Source organism: Lampetra planeri, unplaced genomic scaffold (genome assembly GCF_965212315.1).
Source record: "Lampetra planeri unplaced genomic scaffold, kcLamPlan1.2.h2 scaffold_770, whole genome shotgun sequence".
Taxonomy (NCBI): domain Eukaryota; kingdom Metazoa; phylum Chordata; class Hyperoartia; order Petromyzontiformes; family Petromyzontidae; genus Lampetra; species Lampetra planeri.
This window is the reverse complement of record NW_027615592.1, coordinates 1-25,956: the sequence shown is the minus strand read 5'-3', so window position 1 is coordinate 25,956 and position 25,956 is coordinate 1. Positions and strand designations below refer to the sequence as shown.

The following is a 25,956-nucleotide window of genomic DNA, read 5'->3' as shown; positions in this document are numbered from 1 at the left end:
CGCTGTGAGAAGATCAATACGCAGGGGAAGTGAAGAAAAGCGAGGTTTCTCCCTGCACACAACAGATCATCCATAATGAGCTGGTGTGTCAATACCTCAGCAACAGCTCCTCACATGTTATTGACCACCGAATTGCAACGTTGGCATGCTGTAACTCTCCTTTGCCAACAGGGGCAAGAATGTTTATGTGATGCTGTTATGTTGCTTTCCTTCACTGACTCTGTCACCTTTATTGCTGAAAATGCAAAATACTTTGGGCACATCAGGGTTTGGATGGTGCGAACAGAGCCACTGGATGTGATTGGTGTACATTACTTCTCAAATTCCCCCAAACACATTACACATACTGTGGAAAAGCTGCTGCTGCTGCTGATGAGTGAGAATTTCAATGCTGCCCCCTCATGGTTCTTGCATCCTTGTGCAACACCCTGGTTAGATTGAAGATGGGAAGTCAGTGCACTGAAGTTACACACAAACTGCTTCTGACAATGCAGACAAATGGACAAGATTCATGTAAACTTTGTGTTCGGTGTGATACAGAAATGTCCCAGTAACAATAAAACAATACACAAACCTCTGTATATAAGTACATGTACATATTGTGACAGAACTATTTTACATAGTTATGTGAAATATTTCTAATCATGAACTCACATTTGCTTTCTGTTTCTCCAATTTTCAATGTACTTTACTTGAATATTAAACTTTCTGATACAGAATCTTCTGTAAGTGCTCCCCTACATTTGCATGTCACAACAATCATTTATGAAATTTATGAATTTATGAAAGTTAGTTTTACTGTAGATACTCATTTCCGTGCCCTTCTGTCATATCTAGGGGTGTTTTTAAATACATACTATTTCAATAATCAGACAAAAACTGAGAAAACAGTCTATTGAATTACTTGACCACAAAGATGTTCTCTGCAAAGGCTTTTAAACTTGGACAAGTTATTCTCTTTTCACCACTTACTATCTGAAGGGAATTAGAGCGTTGTCAATACACAATTTGGTTTTATTATCCACTGTTTTTTGTGTTTGTCTGTTGTGTTGTATTTTGGACAGAATGTGATTGTGGGGAAAATGTTCTTAATCCTTTTGAGATAAAAAAAAAAAAGTCCCCTTTCTGTTTTTCAAATGCGGACATAAACACATCGAGCTTTGGATGTGGATACTTGCAGTATCATGTTGATGCCTGTGCACTCCGCGCCGCTGGGTGGCGCTGCGCGCCATTTCCAAATGGAACAACAAGGAGACGTCCGTTTCCTGTGGCTCATTCGCATGTCCAAACACCCAACCTGATGATGAATTCAACTAAGAGCAAAAAATCCACTGACAATTGTCCTGAAGACAGTAACCCAGACACCACCGACGAAGAAAAAAAGGAGCTGGTTCCCGGTTTTAAAGACGTCGATGCCTTCGTCAAGGTAAGTGAACTACAGAAAGCTGACTTTGGAGTTCAGGCTAGCAGACAGCGCAACAACGTGGACGTGCTTGTTCGCTCCCAACAACCTGGCCCTATTATTTCCAGTCGAGTTATTGGTTCTAAACAAAAACACCTAAGACGGAACGATAAAGGGTAGTTATTAAACATATAGACAGTGTTACGACAGTTGAACTGTGCGTCCCCAGCTAGCTTATATGTTTCTTCCATGGTATTTTCCTTTCGAGAAAACACACACAAACATGTTTCACCCCCATTTCAACAGCGTTGAATCCCTGACTAAGTGACTTCTCTACTATTGAATTATCTCCACTACTGGATCACTGACATCCACATTTTACCATTAGCCATTTTACCTTTAGCCACCTCTAGTGCCAGTTTCCTAAATCCACTGGACGACTATGGAACATGAAATAAAGCTTCAGTTTTTCTTTTGTTCATTTCACACCCCTCCTTTGCATGTACAGACATTGCTGAAAGTTAATGACGCTCACAATTTGGTTCAGCTATAATCAGACATTACTGCATCATTATGTACAATCTGTCAGTTGTTATTGGATGGCAGTAATAATCATCTTCTCCTTTGCATATTTGGGGACTTCACACTTGCGGAATCAGTGTTTTCCTCATGTGAGACCCAAAAGGAATGAAGACAACTTTAAATTACTTGTTAACCCTGGTCCTCGTAGCAGTAGCATGACTTTGTTACACCACTCGTATTTTCTTATTTAAAGAAAGAGGAAAGAAAACATTCCCTGGTGGTGTGCCAGCGGTAGAATAATCTGGAGTTGTCCACGGTCAAAGAGTCATGCTGTCCAGACAACTGGAGTTATGCAAGAGGGAAGAAAAATAAATTCTAAGATGAACTTTCAAATCAGTTGCTGATTTTCAGTCAGTAAAAGAATTGGATCAGCTGACATTGTTTAAATGCTCACATCATCATCTCATCCTGAAGACCCTCAAATTACATTAAGATGATTCTTCTATACTCTGTCTTACATGACTAAAATGCTTTCTTCTCTCTCCTCTCCAGTATGGATTGGGTGCTGTACTATCAGCCACCAAAGCATCTGCCAGCTTGCCTCAAACTGGAGACGAGTATGATTTCTATCGGAGCTTCCCAGGTTTCCAGGAGTTCTGTGAAAGTCAAGGAGATACGCTCCTACGCTGGTGAGTAGATAATAAAGTGTTGCTACTTCTGACTCAAGTCTCTCAGACCTCCATATTTTATTGTGATGCACCAGACTACATGCTGGAGTATTGGTTTTACAGTCCGTCCGAGATTATTCTGTAAAATAGTTAAGATGACCTGAACATCCTCCTTATGGAGGTCAGCAATATGGCACAAAATCTTCAGGTGGCATGTAACATGATGTAGAAAAAACTGTGTATATAATTTTACTATTGTGTTAGGCATCACTCAGATTGACTTACAGGGCACCAAAAGAAGAAACAGAATGAAAATGAGAGTTCTAGAACCGTCTTCACATTTGTTTTATTCTATTTTTATTATCTTTGGGTCCTTGGGAATCCCTGGGCCCACTTTTCGTAGATAGAACTGCTGCAGTTTAAAACAACAACCCACCTTCCCTTCACAAGGGTTATATGCTTAAGTTTTTCATGAACCTTGATGTGTGGAAGAAAGCCTCAGTGTAACCCCTTCACACAAAATGTGAGAGGCAAAATATTAGGTACACCGCATTACAGTTCAGCATATACTCGAATCAAAGGTCTAAGACATGTAGATGTTGCACAACACAGAACAGAATTTGTCGTTAGTTTTGACTACCTACATACATGTGCATTTGATTAATTTAACCCTTCACTGTGTTTCTACATCAGTATGAGTGATGTAATGCGCCATCACAACTGCAGATCTCTCATGAGAGATCGCAACAAGCTCACAGGGTTGGAGGAGAGATTTGACTTGGTTGTGGACTCGAACGATGTCATCCTCGAAAGAGTGGTAGGACCCCCCCTCCCCATATTCCACATAAATCTGCGTAAAAGAGGTCTTTCCAGCCCAGCTGAGCATCGTGCCATCTGTTTTCTAGGGATTCTTCTCGATGAGGCTGATGGGTTGAACCGGAGCCAGCAGCCTGTCATGCCTGCAGGGTTTCAGCCTCCCAAGATTGTTGTTTCCAGCTGGAATCGCAAGGTTGTAAATTAACCTGTCAGTTTGTTTTTGAGGAAGCCGGTATGTGTTTGGGCTCAAACATGATGTGATAGTTTAGGAATTGAAGCACATAAAGCACCATTCATTTAAAAAAAAAAGAAAAAAGGATGATGACACATAAATTTCCTTTCATTTATCAGGGTTCAGGCTCTGGCAGTCGCTCCGAGACATTCCGACTGCTCCACGCCAAGAATATTCCGAGGCCTCAGATGAAATTCAAGGAGAAAGTTGACAACAGCAACACACCGTTTGTTCCTAAGATCTTCATCAAGCCCAATGCAACAAAACCTCTCCCGTCATGTAAGACCTCTCCTTCTTCCTGTTTCATGACATTTGTCACCTTTTTAACTCTTTTAACTCTTTGAAGATTTCTCCAACAAACAAGTCAGTAAAGAAAGACCAGAGGACCTGGACGTCCCGGCTGCTCTTGCTGACTTCATTCACCAGCAGAGAACTCAGGAACCCGTCGACGACATGTGAGACTTGTCCATCAGGCCAGTCCTCCTTTCTCTTAGTGTGCATCTCAAATCTGACTTCTAATCCCTGAAGGTTTGCCCACCCGTACAAATATGAACTGGATCATTTTACAACTCCAGAAAGTCTTCTGTCCAAGCCAGAACCTCAGGTAGATGAGATGCTGTGGTGTGATAATGTCATTGTCGAGCACCAATCAACTATAAGTGTCATTTTTGTATTTTTTTGTGTGTCATTAGATGTACAAGCCGATAGCTGAGACAGACTGCTCCTTCATAGACACACTGGAGGACCTGGTGGCTCTGAATGAGAAGCTGAGCAGTTTGTCTGAGTTTGCAGTGGATCTCGAGGTACAACGAGGAGACGCTCAGACCTCATCCAAATCCATTCTCCATCCTCTTCCATTAATGTATCTCCTCTAATAAATTCATTGATCATCAAAACATGCCTTTGTCACCAATAGTCAAATAGTTATTCTATCTATTGTGGAGTTCTAGACACAGATGCTGAAAATGTCCCTATCTGACAATGAGGAAGAATCCTTCAACTTATTCCTGGATCCAGATGGTTCCAGAACACCACCAGCATTTAAACATCTGGTCCTGGTCCATTATCAGTGATTTACTGAACATTTCACGTTTTCGGTTATTGTGTTATTCTGTCAACAAACAGATGGTAAAAAAAAAACCTCCTTGGTGGAGTTTATAAATGCCAACTAACAATTAAAAACCATTGCAAGTCTTTTCACACAGTGTCCGAAATGTGTTGGTTTATGTCTCGAGCCATGATTTAAAAGACTACAAACCCTTAATTTGTCTGGTTCTTTCTCACAGCATCACTCCTACCGCAGTTTCCTGGCCTCACCAGTCTGATGCAGATCTCCACCAGAGAGCAGGACTTCATCATCGACACCTTGGAGCTCCGCAGCGAGATGTACATCCTGAACGAGACCTTCACTGACCCAGCTATCGTTAAAGTATTTATTATTAAATACTTATTAAATTTATTATTAATTAAAAATGTCCGCTTTTCAGCAGGTAGTTTTAAAGTGGAGTTTGGTACTAATGTTCCAGGTGGATGATGAAAATGCAGCGGTCCAACCTCGTTACTTTGGACCTCATTGTAAATGAGCATCCACCTGAATCAGCTCATTGATAATAATGATAATATCAGATAAATCCTGACTGTCCACTTGAGGATCTGTCATTCTTTAGTGTTACAATTAAGTCCTTGATAATGTCAAATTTCTAGACTTTGAATCATAGACCCTTGTAAGTTTCGACAGCCCGTAGTTTCTATAAACTGTTGTTGAAGCTGACGTGACATTTAAAAATATGGATACAGTACATACATGTAAATGTCCTACTTTGTCATTGACTTTATCTGAGAAGTCGCCTTCTGTTTTGAAATAGTCAGATGTGTTTTTTTTTTTTTTTTATTCAGGTGTTTCACGGAGCGGACTCTGACATCGAGTGGCTCCAGAGAGACTTTGGCTTGTATGTCGTCAACATGTTCGACACGCATCAGGCCAGTCGAGCCCTGAACCTGGCCAGACATTCCCTCGACCACCTGCCTCAACACTTCTGCAAAGTGGAGGCAGACAAACGCTACCAGCTGGCCGACTGGAGGATTCGGTACGGTGATGACCGGCAGCCGCTTGAAATTAGAATTTTCAGGGGTTACTTCAGGTTGTGTATGTGTGTAACACTGACCCTTCCTGTGTGTTGCTGCTGCAGCCCCGTTGCCAGAGGAGATGGTGGAGTACGCACGGACAGACACCCACTACCTCCTGTACATCTACGACTGCATGAGAGCGCAGCTGCTGGACTTCAACCACGGCCAGCCCGGCCTGCTGCAGAGTGTTTGGAACAAGAGCAAAGATATTTCCCTGAAGGTTTGCTCACATCTCACACAAGAAGGAATTTTGGATTTAGTGAAGGACGGTAAAACACTGGCGAGGGCGGCAGACGGCGACACTGTTTTCAACTTTTACTATCTAACCGCCACTGAATTCACTAGCGGATGTGACGTGGTTTCAGTTTGCGATGCAATATTTAGATCTATTGCTATGATAGTAACACAGAATAAAACACAATATTTTTGTATATTGTTTTTACTGTAGACAATACAACATCGCCATAGAAACCGTTCCGTCCAGCAGACGCCTGCCGTTTCCCTGTTTCTGAATGCAGCATAATATCTGTCATGACTCGTGTCGTATGCTCACCTTCCGTGCAGAAATACATGAAGCCGATATTCACCGAGGACTCCTACCTGGAGCTGCAGAGGAAGCAGAAAAAGTCTTTCAACACCCAGCAGCTCACTGCCTTCAGACTGCTGTTTGCCTGGAGGGACCGGCTGGCCAGGCAGGAGGATGAAAGCACCGGGTGAGGAAGTGGTCCGCAAATCTGCAGGAGCTGTTTCCAGACACGCTGCAATACACAGTGACAATGTGCACAGTGTTTTTCACCGCATTTGTGTTGATTTTGCTCAGATACGTGCTGCCCACTCACATGCTGAGAAAAATATCGGAGGAGCTCCCGAAGTAAGCTGACTGCATTTCCTCTTTGCCTTTTACTCTCAGTTTCCAGTCCAATGCATGTCAATTGAATTCCTCTTATTCATAATCTCAGCTCAGTGTTTTTGTCTTCAAACTGTCAGGGAGCCTCAGGGCATCATTGCCTGCTGTAACCCCGTTCCCCCGCTGGTGAGGCAGCAGGTCAATGAGCTCCATTTGTTGGTGCAGGAAGCCAGAGACATGCCGCTCCTCAAGGTACCAAATGGTGGAAAGGGATTGTTGTCCAGATCTGTTTGGAGTTTTGCTTTGTTAACTTCTTTCCTGCACTCGACACAGGCTGAGATTGCGGTGCAGAAGAACAAAGGACTCACACCCATTAAAAGGGTTGGTTTACACACTCAGATGCTTTCATGCTGCCTTTCCACCACACAGTGCTGACTCTCCTCCGCCCCGCGGGCTTTTTGTGCCAGGCACGTCCTGCTTTACAGACAAAACTTGTTTGAAACTCCAATTTTACTTTTGCGCTGCAGGTCGCGCCGCCCTGCTCTTTCTTCCCACTTCCCACATCTTATCTGGACTGCGGTGTCATTTTCGTCCGCACATCAGTGTTAAATGAGCATGAAATGAGGAGACGAAGGCCAAAGACGGTCGCTGAATTTCTGTCGTCGGTAAAAATGATGGTTAATTCTTGTGTTGATGGAAGCATCCTCTGTCTTGGGTGATCAATCGTCCGTTTTAGTGTTCACGCCGTCTCTGGAGCGACCGTCTCAGCTGTCACGCTAAAGATAGGATTCGATCTGTTTTGGCGTTTAGCCATGGCTTGGATTCACCAATTTCCACAGAGCATACAAAACACATGTAAAACACATTGGAACTTTTTTGTGTCGATGAAAAGCAATAAAATTGTGTTTAGTCATGCTCAAAGCGTATAACTGTAATAGGCTGACAGTTATTGAAGAACCTGCGTGATGTTGACTAATTTTTCAGCTGGAAGTTAATTTGTTTGGTCCTCATGACACGTCCCGAGTCCCGGAGAGCACCCTCCCCCACCCGTCCGTGGATGGTGAGCGTATTACTGCGTTTATCCCTCTTTGTCCCGGTGATGCTGCGTTTTAGTCACCTAACATTTATTTTTCAGAACTTCCCGTTAAACAAGGGCTGCTCTTCTTGGATGATGACGACCACAAAATGGACATTGATGCAGAGAAAAACAGTGGTCTCACAGCGTCGGCCAAAATCACACTTTTGAGGTAGAAATCAGCCTTTTGTGTACTTTCTGAAGAGATGCAGTCTGAATGAAATAAGGTCAGTAGTTCATAATGTGTTTGTTCAAGGAGCTGGAATCCACGAATGGCACCGATTCCCTCTCCGTGGCTCAAATGAAAGCCAGACGTATCATGGAGGCTTTTGAAAAACCCCTTCAGAATGGTAAGAGTGAATAACCATCAGACATGTTCATAGATTCCACTCAAATAGACAAACGTTGTCCTCCTCTGCCGTTTCAGTATTTACCGTCTAGTGATGTGCATGTGAACAAGAACGCCAAGTTCGACCCGTCTCAAAAATATTCGAGGTAAGTCAACTCGGAACCAGAACCGTTGTTTGTTTGAGCATGGAGTCGGATGACGAACTCAAACCTGGATCGACTCGTCACTCCCAGATCAGCAAACGATGGAAACTGCAAAGTATTGAACAGCAACAAAAGGAGTTGGAGTCAAAGAGAAAAAGCCAAGGAAGAAGCAAAAGAGCGTGCGAAGAAAGCATCAGGTGAAGAAGTTGAATTTACCAAAAGTACTGGACACATGACGCAGGCGTCCTCAGCGTCCTCAGTGCTGCATTTCTCTCCACAGAGGAAAGAAAGAAGATGAAACAAAGCTACCAGGAGTCTCTGCAGAACGTAGTGACTGTCCGCCAGCAGGCAGCGGTGAGTCATTTGCTCTCTTGTCCTTCCGCCTCGTCTTTTCCTCCTCGGACTGGGTTTGTCAGCTCTATGAGCTTCACGGTGGAAGTCCCTTTTGGGAAGGAAGGAAAAAAAACAAATCTAGGCAAAACCTGATTTATTCTCCCCCAAGAGCCTTTTTGCAACACTTTTAAAGATAGTGCTTTCACCCTCTGCAGCGCCCCCGATTTCCTCAAGACGTGCTGGTAATGCTACACATAAATACGGTGACTCACAAGCAAGCCTGTTGGATTTCTTGGATTTCTATCAGGCTGCTGCACCGACACGATGTGCCCTTTGAGTATTTATATCTGTCTCATGATATGCCTGCGGGAGCAGAATGTGCAGCATGAGACTGGAGACACTTTTTCCTTCTCCATGGAAACCAAAAGTTACTTTGGTGTTAAAGCCAACCGTTGGAGTCGTATCTCTGGGCCTTTGGGTTTTTGCCCAGCACCCCTTTGAACCCGATGATTCATCTGCACTTTAGCGCCACAATGATTCCTTTTTTCGAATGCTCAGTTTGACAAACGTCTCGGGAACTTTGGTCCTCGTCGCAGGAGATCAGACAGTACGGTCACCACTTTCCCTCCAGCCCCTTCTCTGCAGGAACGTTCAGCCGTCAATCGTCAGTTCACACAACGAGTAGCACCACGGTCGTCCACGGTGGGATGGCAGCTTAATTGAAAAGTTGTTTAATATCCAGCTCTTCTCTGCTCTGTCTGGTTCCATTCAGGCGCTTTTCCATTAACAAATCAGTTCCTCTTTGATGTGGGTGGCTGATGTCACAGCTGCGACAGCAGTTTTTTTGTTTTGTTTTGTTTTTTACTGTGACAAACAACGTGGAAAATGGAGGAGATGGAGAAGTTGTGACTGTGGATTTTTGTGACAGAGAGCGAAACCATAGTGTGCGTTTTGCGTATATCAACCATGTTCTATGGGAACGCAACAAAGAATAAAGAAGTGAATTGCTGTCGCCACTAAAACTGAGGGTAGACTCCTGCGTTGAAGGTAGGGACGGCCCTCTATCTGTAGAGACCAATCAGAGGCCGGCACTCTGCGATGTCATCAGGACATGCTTTTTCTGGTTTTAGTCAGTGAAGCTGATTTGAATTCCTACACCAAATTAAAATCTAGCTAAATACAGATGATTAAACCCATTTTGAGAAAAATACTTCAGTCAGTAAATTCAGTTTGAAGTCATTTTTAATGGAAACTCTGGCATGAGGATTGTTCATAAACTACCGTTGACCAGGTCCAGTTGTTCCATCAGAACCCATGCATCACATTGCATCATGTCCCTGAAATGAATTTACATGAAGTAATACATTTTTAGAAAATTCTTGCAGCTTCTTAGAACAATGTGTAGCATTTGTATTGTACCGATTTGAACATACCTGGCTGTCTGCTTTAGGAATCTGCAAAAGGTGAGGGGAGGAAAAGAGAGCGAGTCGCCAGTGAAGTTGGAGAGTCGACTTCCAAACCGAGTAAAAAACTAATGAAATCTGTGGAGAAGCCCCAGAAGACGGAACCCCCCTCCTCAGGACAGCTTCACCCCATTCGACTACAGTCAGTCCGACCTCAAAGTCTTCGCAGGTGAGAACATTTTTTTTAGCCGGCATCATACAAATCCTTTTTAAACTATTTATAATTAACTGTAAGTGTTTCAACTTCCCCCACCTCCTCCCGCCCTCTTTTCATGTTCAGGTTCCAAATCAAAGGACAACACACAGTTTGATCAAACCGACAAAGCCGTGATTTTAAAAAAAAAGGTATTTGTTTATTTACTGAGTGGGGGAGGTGAATTCATATACATATTATTTCTTAATTGATTTCCTCTTGTGTCCAGCAGAAGGGTTCCATGGGACAAAAATCAAATGTAGGAGCTGGAAATCGAAGTATGTCGTATCTGGCTGGACGATCTGACAGGTACATTCATCCGATGCAGTTCAGTTTTTGTTGTTTGTTTTTTGCTTTTTCACATTCAAACATCCCAATAAATTATTCTCTCTTTCTTCTCCACAGAGGATTCCGGCATAACTGGCCCAAAAGATAGAACGTCTCAACGCCGTTTTATTGTAAAACGTTCTTTTCGTCCTCTTTCCTTCAATTTTGAATCAGTATTTAAATTTGTTTTTCATCTGTGGATGTAAATACGCAAAACCGCAGTCCACTTTATTAAAGATGATTTTACAGGGAGACAGTCTTGTTTACGCTCTTTTTTTTTCTTTTAATTGATCGGTATCAGGATGAGAGCTTTCTTTACAACCGTCACGCTGATGTTGGAGCTAGTCTTCAAGTGCATAGAAGCTGAAACCAAATTCACAGCCAGACTCAGATAGTTTCGAAATACCTTCATGAGGTGTTTAATATATGTGTGTCCAATGAAAACACCTGTGTCACAAGAACTGCTGTGGATGCTTGAAGGTGTGAGATCTATGATGGGCATGTAATATGATTTGTTAAAAAATAATTACATCACACACACATCCAGTCAGTCCATACCACCACCTATGTTCACAGACCACTGCCAAACATTATCCGGACATATAAACACGACACAAGTGATGATTGAATATCTACCATTGACAGCAGTGATGCAAATCCAGCCAGTGAAAACAGGATTGTGAAGTGCTGACAACAACTCCGTCTGACTGGTTTTACACTTCAAAGGCTCCTCTGCTTCTCCAGTCTTTCTCTCTCCTGATCACCTGCCACCACTCCCAGCAGGCCCAGCAACAGCCGCACACACCTGCACAATGTGTTACTTACAAATGGAAAAACACTTCCGGGGTCCAGACTTGATCAGGATTCACATAATCTCAGAGGACGACTCTGCCACAGTCACCTTGAGTGAAAATCTGAAGTGGATCCCACAAGTTTTTGGGCTCATGTGAGCAGATTAAAATACCGTTGAAGGGTTGTATGTGTGTTATGCATGTGTGCACTCTGCTCTTCAGGTTAGTTTTGGTCCAGCAATCCAAAATTGCTGTTTTGTAGCACAGAAAAAAATGTGCAAACCTATGACAACATGGTTATTATTTACTACTAGTATAGTCAAGGATTTTTTTGGGGTCATTTTTACAAAGCACCTAAAATAACCCGACAGCGAAAAATAAGACAAACTAAAATCAAATTGCTCTAACCTGTTACAGAATATTTTATATCAAATAATGCCTATTCAGTTTTCATGTAGTAGCATAGTCAACGTGGCAAAAAATGATACTTCCGAGTTGAGGTTTAACACTTCATATCAATTGATATTAAGGTTGGTAAAATAAAAATAGCATCTGCCAGCCGGAATTACTACGACAGGCCGCTGAGTAAAGGAAGAAATTCAATAGAAAACAAAAATTGGTCGCGCTGAGCCTCACACAAAAGTTCCACAATCCGCGCATGCGCAGTGACACCTCCCCCGTCCTTACACGTGGGCTGCAAGGCGGTTCCGGTGGTGCGAAGGCATACAAACTATACGGTGAATCCTGCCCCCCCATTGGTCCGTCTATCCGCCAGTCACCTACGTCAGCAGCAACTATTCGCTACAGGGGGAAGCAGCATGTATGTACGGCTGTCAGACGTCCACCAAGTGTCTGTCTGAGCTTTGTGGAGATTCACGTCAACACACTTGAAAACACGTTGGACTGTGCTCTGTGGCAGCTGACATGGACAACATCAAAGACGGCTGGTTCACGGAAACAAGTACGTTATGGCCGGGGCAAGCAACGAGTCTCCAGGTGGAAGAGGTCCTCTACCAAAAGAAATCCAAATTTCAAGATGTGTTGGTGTTCAAAAGGTGAGCACCGCATTCTTCACGACTTGGCTAACGTGGCTAGCAAGTAGCACGTACTAGCAATGAATGAGCAACCTGAGGCTGACACTTTTAGCTAATAACCAAGCTAAGTTAGCCTCGGATTGGTCATTAATCCTTCATAGATAACCGGTGCAGCGACGACCCTTCCATGTTAAACAGGATACTTACTGCTGTAGTGAGTAAGACTTCAAATGTTCCTCACACTGCTGTTGTATTTTTCTTTTCAGTAAAACCTACGGCAATGTGTTGGTGCTGGATGGAGTGATCCAGTGCACAGAGAGAGATGAGTTTGCCTATCAGGAGATGATTGCCAACCTTCCCCTCTGCAGCCATCCATGTCCAAAGAAGGTCTGGTTCATTGTTGGGAAATATGTGATCTTATGTTTGACTGTATCCTTTATTTTGCTTTACCCTTCTGACCAGGTTCTGATCATCGGTGGAGGAGATGGCGGCGTGCTCAGGGAAGTGGTGAAGAACCCCCAGGTGGAATCAGTGGTGCTGTGTGAGATCGATGAGGTGGGACCAGCGACACTGACGAGGCGACAGATTTCCGCTGCTTCTGGTTTTGCCTCATGTTACACCACGGTCACATCTGTTCATCCCGTTCAGGATGTCATCAACGTATCCAAGAAGTTCCTCCCAGGGATGGCCAAAGGCTTTTTCAATTCCAAGCTCACCCTTCATGTTGGAGATGGATTTGAGTTCATGAAGCAGAACCAGGATGCGTTTGACATTATTATTACCGATTCCTCCGACCCTGTTGGTGAGAGACGCTTTGGAAGTGGGGTGATATCTGACTCTGCCAACCCTTTGAGTGTCAGTTCCATTCTGTGTTTTGTTTTATGTTTTCAGGCCCTGCGGAGAGTTTGTTCAAGGAGAGCTACTACCAACTGATGAAAACCGCGCTGACAAAGGGAGGAATTCTTTGCTCCCAAGGTATTTGTATTCCAGCACTGCGTGGACTTTAGAAAAATGCTGAGTAATTGCAGTGTCGAGGATCTGACCTGTAACTAATGACTAACTTTTCCACGACACAGTTCCAGCTCGGCTCTACTCGGTTTGGTTCCACTCAGCTTCTTTTCAATTACAGTTCCTTTGGGACAGTCGTTTTTTTGTTTTTTTTTTTTTTTTAACCGTGACATGAACACAAACAAATTTGAGCGGCAGCAAATTAGTCGACGTAATCGATTAGGTCATTACACCCCACGAGCAAATGGAGAAAGTTTGGGAACGTTTCACTGAAAATGAACCAGCGATAAATTTCAAATTCTCTGAAGCTCAAGTCACTGGAACGTCACGTACCGCACATGCCAATTGGTCGATGAACCACCGGCCTTTGATGAAACGACATAACGTTTGTGTCGTACGTCTATCAGTCGAGTGGAGCTGTGCTGGAAAAGCCCCATAAATGAAAACTGACAGCTCCTTTTCCAGCGTCTGTTATTCGTGCCCTCCGTTCATGTGTCAACTCCGCAGGCGAGTGTCAGTGGATCCATTTGGAGCTGATAAAAGAGATGCGACCTACCTTCTGCAAGACCTTATTCCCAGTGGTGGACTACGCCTACAGCACCATCCCATCTTATCCCGGTGGCCAAATTGGATTCATGCTCTGCAGTAAAAGTCCTGTAAGTGTTGTTGTCCCGTCTCCATTCATGCTGCTGCTGCTTCTCTGTTAATGCCAGTGGCTGATTGCAGGACAATAACTCTGAAACGCCTCCCTTCCCTTCTTTAATTAGGACACAAACTTCCAGAAACCCTTGAAAGAGCTGTCGAAAGAAGAACGGGAGAGCATGAACCTTAAATATTACAACACAGAAATCCACAAAGCATCATTCGTCCTCCCTGAGTTCGCGAGAAAGGTAAGGGCTGTTAAATGACTCAAGTAGGAATTTTCACCTCTGCCATGGAGGTTCTGTTTTTGCCAGCAAAACGATTAGAGATGCACGTTAACTGTTTTTTTTTCTTTTTTCTGATACCTGACCAATACTGATATAACTTATTAGAACACTGACATCACTATGATTAACATCAAAATCAGCAAACATTCTGTTTCTAGAAATGCACATTTCTTTATTTACTTTATTTACACCTTCATTTGAGTTATCAAATGAAAACTTCAGCTGTATTTAAGAGCATAATAAAAACGACAACTCAAGCTAACAGGGCTGACAGCACACGTCCATAAATCAGCAGTGAAGCTGATGTCGTTATCTCCATCCATCAGTGGATGATGGAGTGTGACGATCACGTCGTATTTCTCTGGTAAACACACGTCGGAAAAGTGGCGACAGCTCTGAAGTCCGAACGGTGGCTCCAAGTGTTTACAAGCCGACTAAAGTCTTTATGTTCTACGACGTTAAAGGGCTGGTTGATTCCATGATGACATGTGACGTCATAATTCCTCATATTGGGGGCAATTATAATTATGTTTTTAAACATAATTTAAAAAAAAATAGAACAAATAAATAAAAACACTAATAAATAAATAAAATAAATAAAACAATAAAACAATCATTTGATGAAATGTTGAGTATCTGCTGCTAACGGACCAGGACCAGGTGATTACATGTTGGTGGTGTTCTGGAACCATCTGGATCCAGGGATCTGTTGAGGGATTCTTCCTCAGTGTCACATCGGGACATTTTCACGATAGCCGCAGTGGACTGTCTCTGTGGAGCAGTGGTTATCGGGTCTGTCTGTTGACCCAAAGGTCGGGGGTTGGAGCCCACCCAGGTTTGTTTTTCTGTTTTACTAATGAAATAAATAAAATAAGGAAGTGAGGAACAGAAAGAGAAACTAGAGCTAAGAGGTCATGATTTGTGTAACAAGGTTGCTGATGATTTTTTGAAATGACTATCTGACTATTAGACAAAGTCATGTTTTGATGATCAGTGAATTTATTAGAGGAGATCGAATGGATGAAGACAATGTTTTTTTTCTAGTTTGGAGAAACACGTACAATGTTCATGTTTGTACATGAACGTGTTTTCAAACTGGAATGTTCTCTCCCACTGCCAGGCGCTCCATGAAGCATGACCTGCCCCGACCCGACCCGACCCGTCTGGCTCTCCATACGACCTCGTTCCACAGCTTCATCTCCTCAACAATCGGCAGGTTCAGCTCCACAGAGAACATTTCCTCCTTGGGTTCCCCCACGGAAAGTGTTGACGTGTCCTCTACTTCCTTCCTTCTGCCCTGGAACACAACGAGCGTTTCGTTTCTTCCTGTCATGTTTCCGACTCTTCATTTTTATGACGTAATTATCTTATCGGCTTTTCGCGTGGAGCATTTGAAGAAGTGAGGGAAGAGCGCTGCCATGGAACCTGACCTCATGCTGAATCCTCACCCTGTATTGGAATCACTGCGTCTACATCGTGCAATATATTACGTACCATATAGTGTATGTATATGTAATGTATTGCTGCTCTTTTATTACTGTTTGTGCTCATAAGAAAACGCTGTCATATTCAGAATACTGTCTCCTCTGCACAAACATGAACACTGTAGTGCCTCAAATTGGTCGTTGACAATGGAACTTGATCTGTGAGTATTATCGTGTACTTCTGATCCCTTTAAAACGCGTTCCACTTTGACTGTTAATTCGGAGGAGCTGCATGTTGTAACGTTTAAATGACGTGAATTATGGAAGACGATTTGTGTTACAAAAAAACCCCCCAAAAATGCATGATGCAGTTCTAAGTTGCAGTTTGTGGTGTTGAATACTGGCGGCTTGTGGGCTGAGTTGTACTGCATCCTGCTCTCAATGGAAACGTGTCACTGGTTTGTTTAGCGCTAATCAAACAACTTAAGTTCATGGCTGTTACCTGATCAATGAAATGTTCTTTTTATAAGAATTATCAACTGTAATAAATCTATAACAAAGTGTGCGGTGTCTGTTTTTTCACACCGCTTTTCACTTTAGAGGCGTCCTGGCACAATGTTATTCAAGCTGATGTACTAATAATATACCTCTGAATATTTAGAACCTGGAAATATTTGATGGCAGTGTTCCTCAGCAGTGGAAACAACTGGGACGTAATGAGTTCTGTCAGACCAAAAACAACAAAGCACTTCAGTCGGTCCTGATGCAGTTTTATTAATCAGCCACCAGGTGGCATCTTCATCTTTTCTAAGCCATATTGTCAGTTCAAGGGTTTAGGGAGGTTGAATGAAGAAAAAACAAGTTTCTTCCCTCAAGAACACAGAAGTTTGAATTGAGTTAGAGGGAAATTAATTTCTCCATCATGAACTCCGCAAATGAGAGAATCCAGAACATCTTCAACATCCCATTCATCATCCGCTCGGTTTCACAACCAAAGACATTTGAATCCAAGTCAGAATGAGGCCAAAGGTCTTCTCTTTTCTACCTGTATTTCAGTCACACTCACCGAATGCGCATTCCGGTTATTTATTTTGTAATTTGGGATTCAAGCAGCGTCCCCTGTTGCCTTCACTTTCATCATCTCCAGGTATTTTTGTGGGAGCCGTCACCGTCTGTTCAAAATGTGACCAACCTGCCACGGCGGCGGAATCGGTTCTAGGATTGACGCGGTGGAGGTCCGTGGTTCAGTTAGTGGTTTCGATTGGATTCTCGTCTTTCTGTGGGGAGTTTGCATCATCTCTCCCGTGTCTGTGTGGGTTCTCTCCGGGTACTCCAGCTTCTTCCCGCCTCCAGCAGCGGGCTGAGGTTTATGTCACGGGTTCACACGTTGACAGCTGGGTGAACGGTGCAACCGGAAGAAGATGAATGAATGAATGAATGAACGAATGACTGTGTGATATTTGTTGTCCGTCAGTAGTTACAAATACTGAATCTCTTTTGAGTGTATCTGAGGGCTGATGACCCTGCATCCACTGCACACACACACACACACACACACACACACACACACCACTTTCGGTGTTCAGTCAACATTTTCTTTCGAAGCCTTTACGTAGTTGTTGATGTTGATTCACGAGGAAATCCCACGGGGGGAGACATCCTCGGACCTCATCAGATCAGAGGGTCCAGTCCTCCCGCTGACGTTTTCACTCAGCTTGAAGTTTCTCGCCGGGTGATGGGCTGCAGATCCGTCCCTGATGCTTCAAACACACTGACGAGCAGCTTCGACTGTCGGCTAATCTCTGGTTTGGCTGCGGGCCATCTCAAGATCAGTCGTCGTGTGTCAAGAAAACACCTCAAAAGCTGTTATGAAAGCACAACAAATCCATCAGAACATACGGATCATGGAGTCCCAGAGTATAATTAACTGTCTGCTCTCCGCCAGCAGCAACATCTTATTTCCGGCGTCTCAGACCTTGGAGAGACCTTGTTTTGTACAATAATGCGTCTTTTACACTCTAATCAGCCTCCAGTTTTGGTGAAGATGCTCACGGTATGGTTATAAAAAACAAACTGGTCACGTATATAAATACCTTTGTGTGACCTGTGTTCTGATCTCGGTGTAATGTGTGTTGTCTGTCATCGGAATCGACCTAAAACAGTTGACAACTGAGCTTTAACAAACAGCGTGATGGTTTTTTTGAGGTGAGATTGAAGTTAAACTGCGTCGAACTCCATCTGCTCTGTTGAATTCATTCCTGGAAACCAGTCAAACGTCGGCTCTGTCGAATCTTTGGACTGACGCAGCCCGGTGGAGTCGATTGTCATTTTCAGGTGTCGCTCCGAGACGACGCCGAGTGACAAACACGTCCAGAAGTCAGCTCCTGGTCTGCTGGACCTCTGTGAGGCCCCTCGAGTCGTTCTTAAATGCTGACGTTAAACTTTGCCCCGCTGCAGACGATCACGGGAACACGAGCGCCTCACGATTTGTCAGAATCAGGTTCAGAGTGTTCAGGCGTTCCATTTGCTTTCTCTCCTGACCCTGTCCTATCCCCTCCTCTCCCACTTTCACACACACATACACCTCCGTCACACACCCACCACCCTCTACGTCAGCGGCAGACAGGGAGAGAGACGTATAAAAGAGTCTGGGACTTTGGAGGAAGAGCAGAAGCAACATCTCTGGGTCCCAAGTCTTGTGACCAGCTGCCATCAGCCGCACTCTGGCTGATCAGACACTCTCTCTCACTCTCTCTCTCTCTCTCTCTCTCTCACACACACACACACACACACACACACTCCTGTGAGCCTCCTGCGACTGCAGCCGTGGTCCGTCTCTCGTGCTCCTGTCACAGCATGCATCTTCTGGTGGTGGTAGCAGCTCTCATGGGGGCTCTGTGCAGTGTCCGAGCAGCCGCCGTGCTCCCCGGGGACGACAGGAGCTCCATCCACGCCAACAGGGTGAGGAGAACTGTCAGCTCGTCATCATGAAATGTGAAAATGTGAAAATGTGACCTTGTCTTAAGAGGCTGACAATATGTAGTTGTACTCATCTGTTGTACTCATCTGTTCTGACATGTACTTTGCTTTTGATGCAAAAAATGTGTGGTTAATTATGAGTGGTTTTTGAAAAAAGAACCCATTTTCCATAATGTCCTCCTCCTGTCTGTTTTTTGTTGTTGTTGGGTTTTGGGTTTTTTTTGGACAGGAGTTCAGCAAAGAGCGCAAAGAGCTGATCCTGAAGCTGGTGTCGGGTTTGTTGGACGGAGCGTTGGACACCAACGTGCTGCCGGGGGACGTGGCTCCTCTGGACCTGGAGGAGCCGCTGGAGTCGCGTCTGGAGGAGAGAGCGGTGTACAACAGGCTATCGCTGCCTCAACGCGACCGCAAAGCCCCCTGCAAAAACTTCTTCTGGAAAACGTTCACTTCCTGCTAACAGTCCCCCAACAGCCCCACCCCCACCCCCCCCCACTCACACACACACACACACGCAGAGCTCCATGTGAACTGTAGTAGAACTCAGCTGTAAATATCATCTCCACCTGCAGCATCGCTGGACTTCACTGAGACAGTGTGTCACTTTGAACTGTATTTATTTCTGTAAACAAGGTATGTATTTATGTATGTAACTGTTTCTTGCAGAGTGAATAATAAATCATGAATCTATCATTTGAGATAATACTTATGGAATTTGTTTGGGGGAGAAAAAAAAAAACTGACTTCAAAATGACTTCATTTATTTTTTTTTTTATTCTGGCTCGAAACATTTAATATCAAAGTTATTGCACAAATATATTTGCATGAAACAATGTGTGCTCTTCTAATAAATCACACCCGGAAGGTGTAAAACTCATTAAAAAGCAAAAGATGAGAAGAAATGAGAAAGAAGAAATCAAAGTACAAATGTGGATGGGAACAGTAAGTGGTCCAGGAAATGGAAGCTCTCGGTCTCTGTCACTGTGAGCAAATATTCATTTAATATGAATATCAAATCCAACTTGGTGGTAATAAATTACCAAAACATATGTGCACAACGTCCAGGTCCAGGTGAAGTTTCCCATGAACACCTGGATAAAAGAAGCGATGAGGAACTCTGACATGTGACTGGGCTGCTGTCGCACGCCGAGATAATGAAGTGTTTCCCAGGTGACCCCATCAGCCTGCTTTTCGATTCTTGCAGCAAACGGCTTCGGCCACCTGCTACGTGTCGCTCAGTCACACTACAATTACCACACCGCGCTCCCGGCCCCTCCGGCTCGTGCGAACATGGTGACGTGTGTGTTCTGTACCACTCGATGAGGTAGAGAGCACAGAGTGGGCGCCGGTCACAATCAAATATCGACTTTCACGACGGGTCCACAGTCCCTTGATGGATTTTATATGAATGTAAATGGTATGGAAGTGGAAGTCGTTTCTACTTAGTTCTTTGTGCAGCACGCGCAGCGATAAAACACAGCAGAAACAGTCAACAACCGTCAACGTAACAAAAGACAGACGCTTCATTAAAGCTGCTTCTTTGCACTGAGATCTCTGGAATAAAACATGTCATTTTCACTGTGTTCGATAATTGGCTCTTTAAAACAAAGACATGAAGTCTGGATGCTTGAGTGAAAACTATGACTATGGTCCAATCAAAAGCACATCGACGCAGCGAGTCCGACGACGAGGACGGTGGCGCTCAGGTCAAGTTGTTATTTGTGTGAAACGTAATTGTGTCAGTGAGGAACCTGCAAAGACAGATGGAGGGATGGAGGGAGGGATGGATAGATGGATGGATAGATGGACAGACAGATAAACAGACAGATAGATAGATAGATAGATAGATAGATAGATTATCCTATCTTATCCTATCTCATCTTATCTCATCTCATCTTATCCTATCTCATCTTCTCTTATCCTATCTCATCTTATCTCATCTTATCTCATCTTATCTCATCTTATCTTCTCTTATCCTATCTCATCTCATCTTATCCTATCTCATCTACAGCTCTGTGTACCTTCTGTTCACTCTCAGCAGCTGGATTCCTTCCACATCACCTTCCTGAACAGCATGAATAGGCGATAATGACTCCTGACTCTGATTTCGGTCCCTTCAGCTTCATTCCGTCACAGGTGGATTTCCATTCACCTCCATCCTACCGTGTGCGTGACCCGTTATGGAGGAAGCCTCTGCTCTGATCCATGCAGGGTTTTATTGCAGAGGACAATACAAAATCTACAAAACACAACTTGATAGCGAGAAGAGCGTTGTGTTTTTCAAAGCAACATGATTACAAGCTTCTCGCAGTTTAAGTGACACTAGACAGACAAAGGTTCCGGCGGACTCATCTGATTACAGTTCATCACTTTCATTCTCTTTGCTGTGCGGCACAAAATGACACATTTTAAAAGTGTAACGACGAGTAACCACACTTTGGGCTCGATTTAAAAAGCATTTATTTTCCACAAAAAAGAAACCTGAAAAAAAAAAAAAAGAAAAAAGCCAGTTTGAGCTGCAGTTTCCCACACAAAACAATTCCATGTCAGGAGACGTGGTGTCCACCTCAGAGTTCATGGCCCCGGGCTCAAATGAGAGCACACAGGAGCAACATCAAAGCTGACGCCCGCCAGCCGAGCGTTACATTTGCTTTCCTTTTGATCTGAGGGAGGTTGGACGGGGTGCTCGACCTAACTGTGTAATTCAAATTTAGATCTGACTTCGTATGTGCTGGTGTTTCAAAATAACAAAGGCTCGGTTTTGTTGGCATGCTGGAGGACAACAACTTCAAAGTGGATCCGCCGGTTTGCCAAACTTGGGAGATGGGAGGATATGTGCTCAGGTTCCTTGGACTTGACGACACAGGGCTGTTTTATTTCAGATGGAAACAGCTTCATCTCTTCTACACTGTCTCCAACAACACGGGGCAGCCAGCATCAGTGTGTGTGTGTGTGTGTGTGTGTGTGTGTGTGTGTGTGTAGGCGGGGACGCTCTCGTACCTTCTTCAGTGTTTCCAGTGGTGCAGATGAATGACAGCAAGTTTTGTCGTGGCGTACCCGAACGGGACACGGAACCCCTAATTAATCCTGATGAGCACGTTGGCACCTTGTATGACGGCAGCTGCCAAAGGCATGTGAAGGCGCAGCATCGACCGCTCATCGCCCACAAAGAGATGCTGCCAGATTGATTTGCTGATGATTTATCTTTATGAAAAAAATAGTAAAAAAAAATAGCAACAGTACGGGGAGACGATATCTGTCGTAATCTGTGTTCTCCTATTGGAGTGAATGGCTGGCAACCAAAGTATAGACAGATGTAGCACTTAGACTTCATGACAAAAGTGGAGGATGTACAAATAGCACGTATTTTGTGGGCTGGGATGTACGACTACTTCTCAGCACAGGAGATGACTGAAGTGAGTGGCTGAAGTGACAGGTCCAGGTGGCTGTGTGTCACTTTCCTCAGGAACAGGCTCCATTTCACGACATCTTGGGGATTACGTGACAACCGTGTACTAGGATCTGTCCCAGTGTCGTTTCAGAGTCAATAGAAAACGAGACCGGGCTATGAAATGAAGGAAAACCGGACCTGAACAGAGAACCAGAGACAGACGAGTGAACCCAAAAACATTTGGGTTCAACAATTGAATGCTGAATGCTCATGAGTCTGACGGAGAAAAGGATGGAGGAGGAGTTTTTATTTTGTCTGAATTTAGCGTGCAGTAATTCAGAAAGAATGTCAGCGTCGCTATCTCTTTGCCTTGTTTGCCTCCGTGTTTCAGGGAGCGCCAGGACCAATTTTCATCCAACGCTCGTGAAAATGTAGAAATGGTTTTACATCAAACGTTCCCCATCCCGGCCTCGATTGGTACGGACAGGCCAAATTAACACCCCCTGTTCCACCGATGCTTTGCAGGAAGGGTGTGAACAGACGAGCTCAGGTTGTGAGGTGACAGGCGGCGTCTGCTCTTGTGTTAAATATGCAATCGGTCCCAGATAACTGTTTAAAAAATATATATCTATATATCGTGAGTAACTGTAAAATGAATGTGCTATATGTGTATTTTAGAACTTAGCTGATAAAAAGAAAAAAACACATCATTGGCGTATATTTTCACGTTTCATGTCAATATGGTGACGAAACCTGTGTTTCTGTATAGGTGACACGTTGGTGTAACCTGTTACCAGGCTAGTCCCACTAAGATGAACATTCTATTTTTCACGGCCGGCGCGACCAAGACAATCAGCAGTAAAAACAAAACAAAGAAGAACAAACACAAGAAAGCGGTAAAAAGCAGAAAACCCACAAGTTCTTTACCCAATTTCTGTCCACACATTCGGATCAGAACATAACTGAGCTCTGGGAAAGCAAAGAGTACTGTCTGGTACTTTTCTGTTTCATATAAACACAGTGGTATTTTGGGAGCAGACCAAGAATTGCCTTATAAATAAAGTTATACCAATGCTTGAGTCTGCGTGTTACCAGAGCAGGGTAGAGTACAAAGCACAGTGGTGAATCAGGGCTTTACAATTTGTGATGAACCTCAATGACGAATGGCAAACTATCAATCATATGGAGACACTAAGCAGAGGCATGCATGTACAGAAGATAACCATAGTAGAGCATGTACACTCAGGGAGACAACATCATTTTGGTCTTAACTGCATTAAAAACAAGTTTCAGCTCATACAAAAAGGGCATTTTGTAACAATTGACCAGCTTGGATAAGAGATGCAGCGTGGCAATATACAGTATCATCAGCATACAAATGGAGAGAAGAATGTGGCACCTTTTGAACCAGGTTATATCCATAACTGGTGAACTATAACAGTGGACCGAGTACAGAGCCTTGCGGTACACCTTTGTGAATAGACTGATCACTGAGATCGTTTTTTTTTTCTCTTTCTTTAGAAACAAGTCCTGTTTCTCAGCTGCAGCAATGAAACGTCTGGTTGCCTCCACCTCTCTGCCTCTCTTGGGCTACGGAGGAGACATGCACAGGAACGCCTCAGCCAAGATTCATAACAGGCTGCCAACCCCTTACACATCATTGTGTGCTGTACGCCCTGGTTTACTGGTCATCTGTCACTACCCATTGAACCCTTCACACAGAACGACCCCCAGGCCTGGAATCGAACCAGGGACCTTCTCTCTATGGGGGTGTGACAGTGTGTCGCCCAGCAGATTTCCTTCTCTTTTGAATTTCTTTCAATTGCACAGCAAAGTTACAACGATGCACAAGATGCTCTGCTACAAAATCAACTGCCTGTTTCAAAACGTATCCAAACATCAGGTCAGTTTTTTAGAATTATTTAAGGCCTTGCAAACTGCCTCCAAAGAAAGGGGTTAAAAAAAACGAAAAGAGTGACTGGGATACACCGAAGCATCGGCGCTGGCGCTAACAGATGCTGAGGGGACATTGTCAAACAGGGATTGAGAAGGTACAAAATACCATTAACTCAGTGTCTCTGGGCCCAGTGCTTTTAACTTTTTATGACATTTTCGAAGGGTTGTATCCAGATCACTGCAGAAATGCAGCACGGTAGTGACTAGCTGAGGCCTTTAAAAAGAAACTAGTAATAAGTAAATAAACAAAACAAAAACATTTCTTCGACGGTAGAAATAATGGACCTGTAGCTTGTACGCAGCAGGTTTGTATCTCAGTGCTGAGAGATCATTAGTGCCTCTCAGATCGGGCTCTGCTGTCCTGTGATGTGTCTCCTTGATGCCGCTGCCTTTGATTCTTAAAACATGGAGATAACGGTACGGCTAAATATTTGTTTCCGGATCAGATTCGGCTTCAGAAGGCCGAGTCTTTGTCCACTGACCCAATTCTGGCACACACAACACATACGCTAAAGTACCTCTGATATATTTCTTTTTGAGAGGTCTCCTGTCTGGGAGCACCAGAGTGGAGAGGTTGTTTTGCGCAGCGGGGCCTAATGATGCCTGATGGCTTATTCCGCTACCCAATGGCAGCACTAAAAGCTGATCATTACAGAGCCCTCTGCTCTTTCACTGCTTAAACTGCAGCTCAGAAAATGAGCTGTCACCGACTAGAGGAAGGGATGCGGCGTGCTGGTCGCCATAGTGACCCCCGTTCAGCTCCGGATGCCACTGGCCACTGGTGTCTGCGCAGTGTGTCAAGCTGGCTGAAGTCAAACACGGGGTTTGAAGGATTTGGCGAACATGTCGGAACTTTACAAACTGCAGGTTAAAAACGGTCTGATCGGACTCGACAGAGATCCAGGGCCAAGACATTGTTTTCATCCTCCAACACACAGACACACACTCACTCACTCATACACAGCAATGTCTTGTCACCTCTGATCTGAGTTTGTGTTTTTGCAAACTACAGTTTAGTTTTTCATTGATGTCGGTGACAGAGTACTTCGATAATTATGATTTACTGTATTACTTGTGGTTGTTGCTTGTTGTTGTCGTTGTTCTGTTTTGTCGATCTCCCACTCCTCTACTCATTCCAGAAAGCAGTTCCGAGTTAGTTTCTTAATGCTGAAACGAGTAAACCTTCTGCAGCGTTTTCAATTGTATTAAACTGACAGGAAAAGAAAAAAAAAAGATCACGTCTTCAGTGGAATGGGGACGACGTGCGGCAAAGATTCCAGAGTCAGTCGTAAATGTGCTCGTGAATCATAAACTCATAAACCTACAACTCAGCTGAAAAGCAGAAACAACATGAAAAAAAAAGCTTTCTATTCCTTCACATGCGGTGTAATTTATGAGATCCTCCCGGCGATCGCTCAGCAGGTTCAACTTTATTTCAGCACCCAGGCAGGTGGATTAAAACGCTGTAGACTGTACGGTGCCATGAGTCAAGAAGACAAGAGTGAGTAAAAGAAGCTTTTCTCATTTAAGTTAAAGAAGTGAAAAATGGAGCAGAACACAGAGGTTCAGTCGAGGCAGAGAACTGTGAAAACAGTGGACGAGAGCTGGTTGCACATGTAGTTCTGTATGTAGAATGTGATGGAAAGGGAAGAGTCACTTTTTGTTGCTGTGTGCGGCTGCGTTGTTGTCACTACTGCCACTGTGATCCGTCATGATCGGGTCCTGCAAGTACCCACAGTTCATTAGTTTGTTTTCTCACCCTGAGCGTCAGAGTAATGACCAGGAACCACTTATATTAACAGTCTCATTAGCGCCATTGGACTGCAGAGAGGGAGGAAAGTGCCATAAGATGATGTTGACTGCGTTGTTAAGGCACTGCGACGTCCTCTGTGATGTATGATACAGTTCTTCAATCACAGGAGCGACATTCCTGTGATTAGATACTAGAAC

General features: G+C 44.0%; 3 protein-coding genes across 3 annotated transcripts; all 3 read left to right on the top strand.

Moving 5' to 3' along the window:
• The first annotated feature begins 1,303 nt into the window (after positions 1 to 1,303).
• On the top strand, positions 1,304 to 10,606 carry LOC144741900 (exosome complex component 10-like). The gene is given in 28 exon segments (XM_078624395.1): positions 1,304 to 1,426; positions 2,477 to 2,613; positions 3,286 to 3,409; positions 3,476 to 3,601; positions 3,760 to 3,919; positions 3,987 to 4,095; positions 4,169 to 4,244; positions 4,333 to 4,443; positions 4,927 to 4,945; positions 4,948 to 5,069; positions 5,537 to 5,732; positions 5,830 to 5,987; positions 6,332 to 6,480; positions 6,588 to 6,638; positions 6,755 to 6,866; positions 6,948 to 6,995; positions 7,599 to 7,667; positions 7,946 to 8,023; positions 8,025 to 8,039; positions 8,117 to 8,188; positions 8,272 to 8,331; positions 8,333 to 8,378; positions 8,462 to 8,535; positions 9,965 to 10,068; positions 10,070 to 10,146; positions 10,258 to 10,322; positions 10,403 to 10,479; positions 10,576 to 10,606. Coding segments are annotated over 28 exon segments (2,589 nt in total).
• A 1,606-nt stretch (positions 10,607 to 12,212) lies between these two features.
• Positions 12,213 to 15,397, top strand: LOC144741903 (spermidine synthase-like). The gene is made up of 8 exons (XM_078624399.1): positions 12,213 to 12,343; positions 12,589 to 12,709; positions 12,785 to 12,877; positions 12,971 to 13,124; positions 13,214 to 13,297; positions 13,838 to 13,986; positions 14,098 to 14,220; positions 15,380 to 15,397. The coding sequence occupies exons 1-8, from the start codon at positions 12,213 to 12,215 to the stop codon at positions 15,395 to 15,397; spliced, it is 873 nt and encodes a 290-aa protein (XP_078480525.1).
• Positions 15,398 to 18,539: 3,142 nt separating this feature from the next.
• On the top strand, positions 18,540 to 19,119 carry SST (somatostatin). Its single transcript, XM_078624397.1, has 2 exons — positions 18,540 to 18,644; positions 18,895 to 19,119. The coding sequence occupies exons 1-2, from the start codon at positions 18,540 to 18,542 to the stop codon at positions 19,117 to 19,119; spliced, it is 330 nt and encodes a 109-aa protein (XP_078480523.1).
• Positions 19,120 to 25,956: the final 6,837 nt, after the last annotated feature.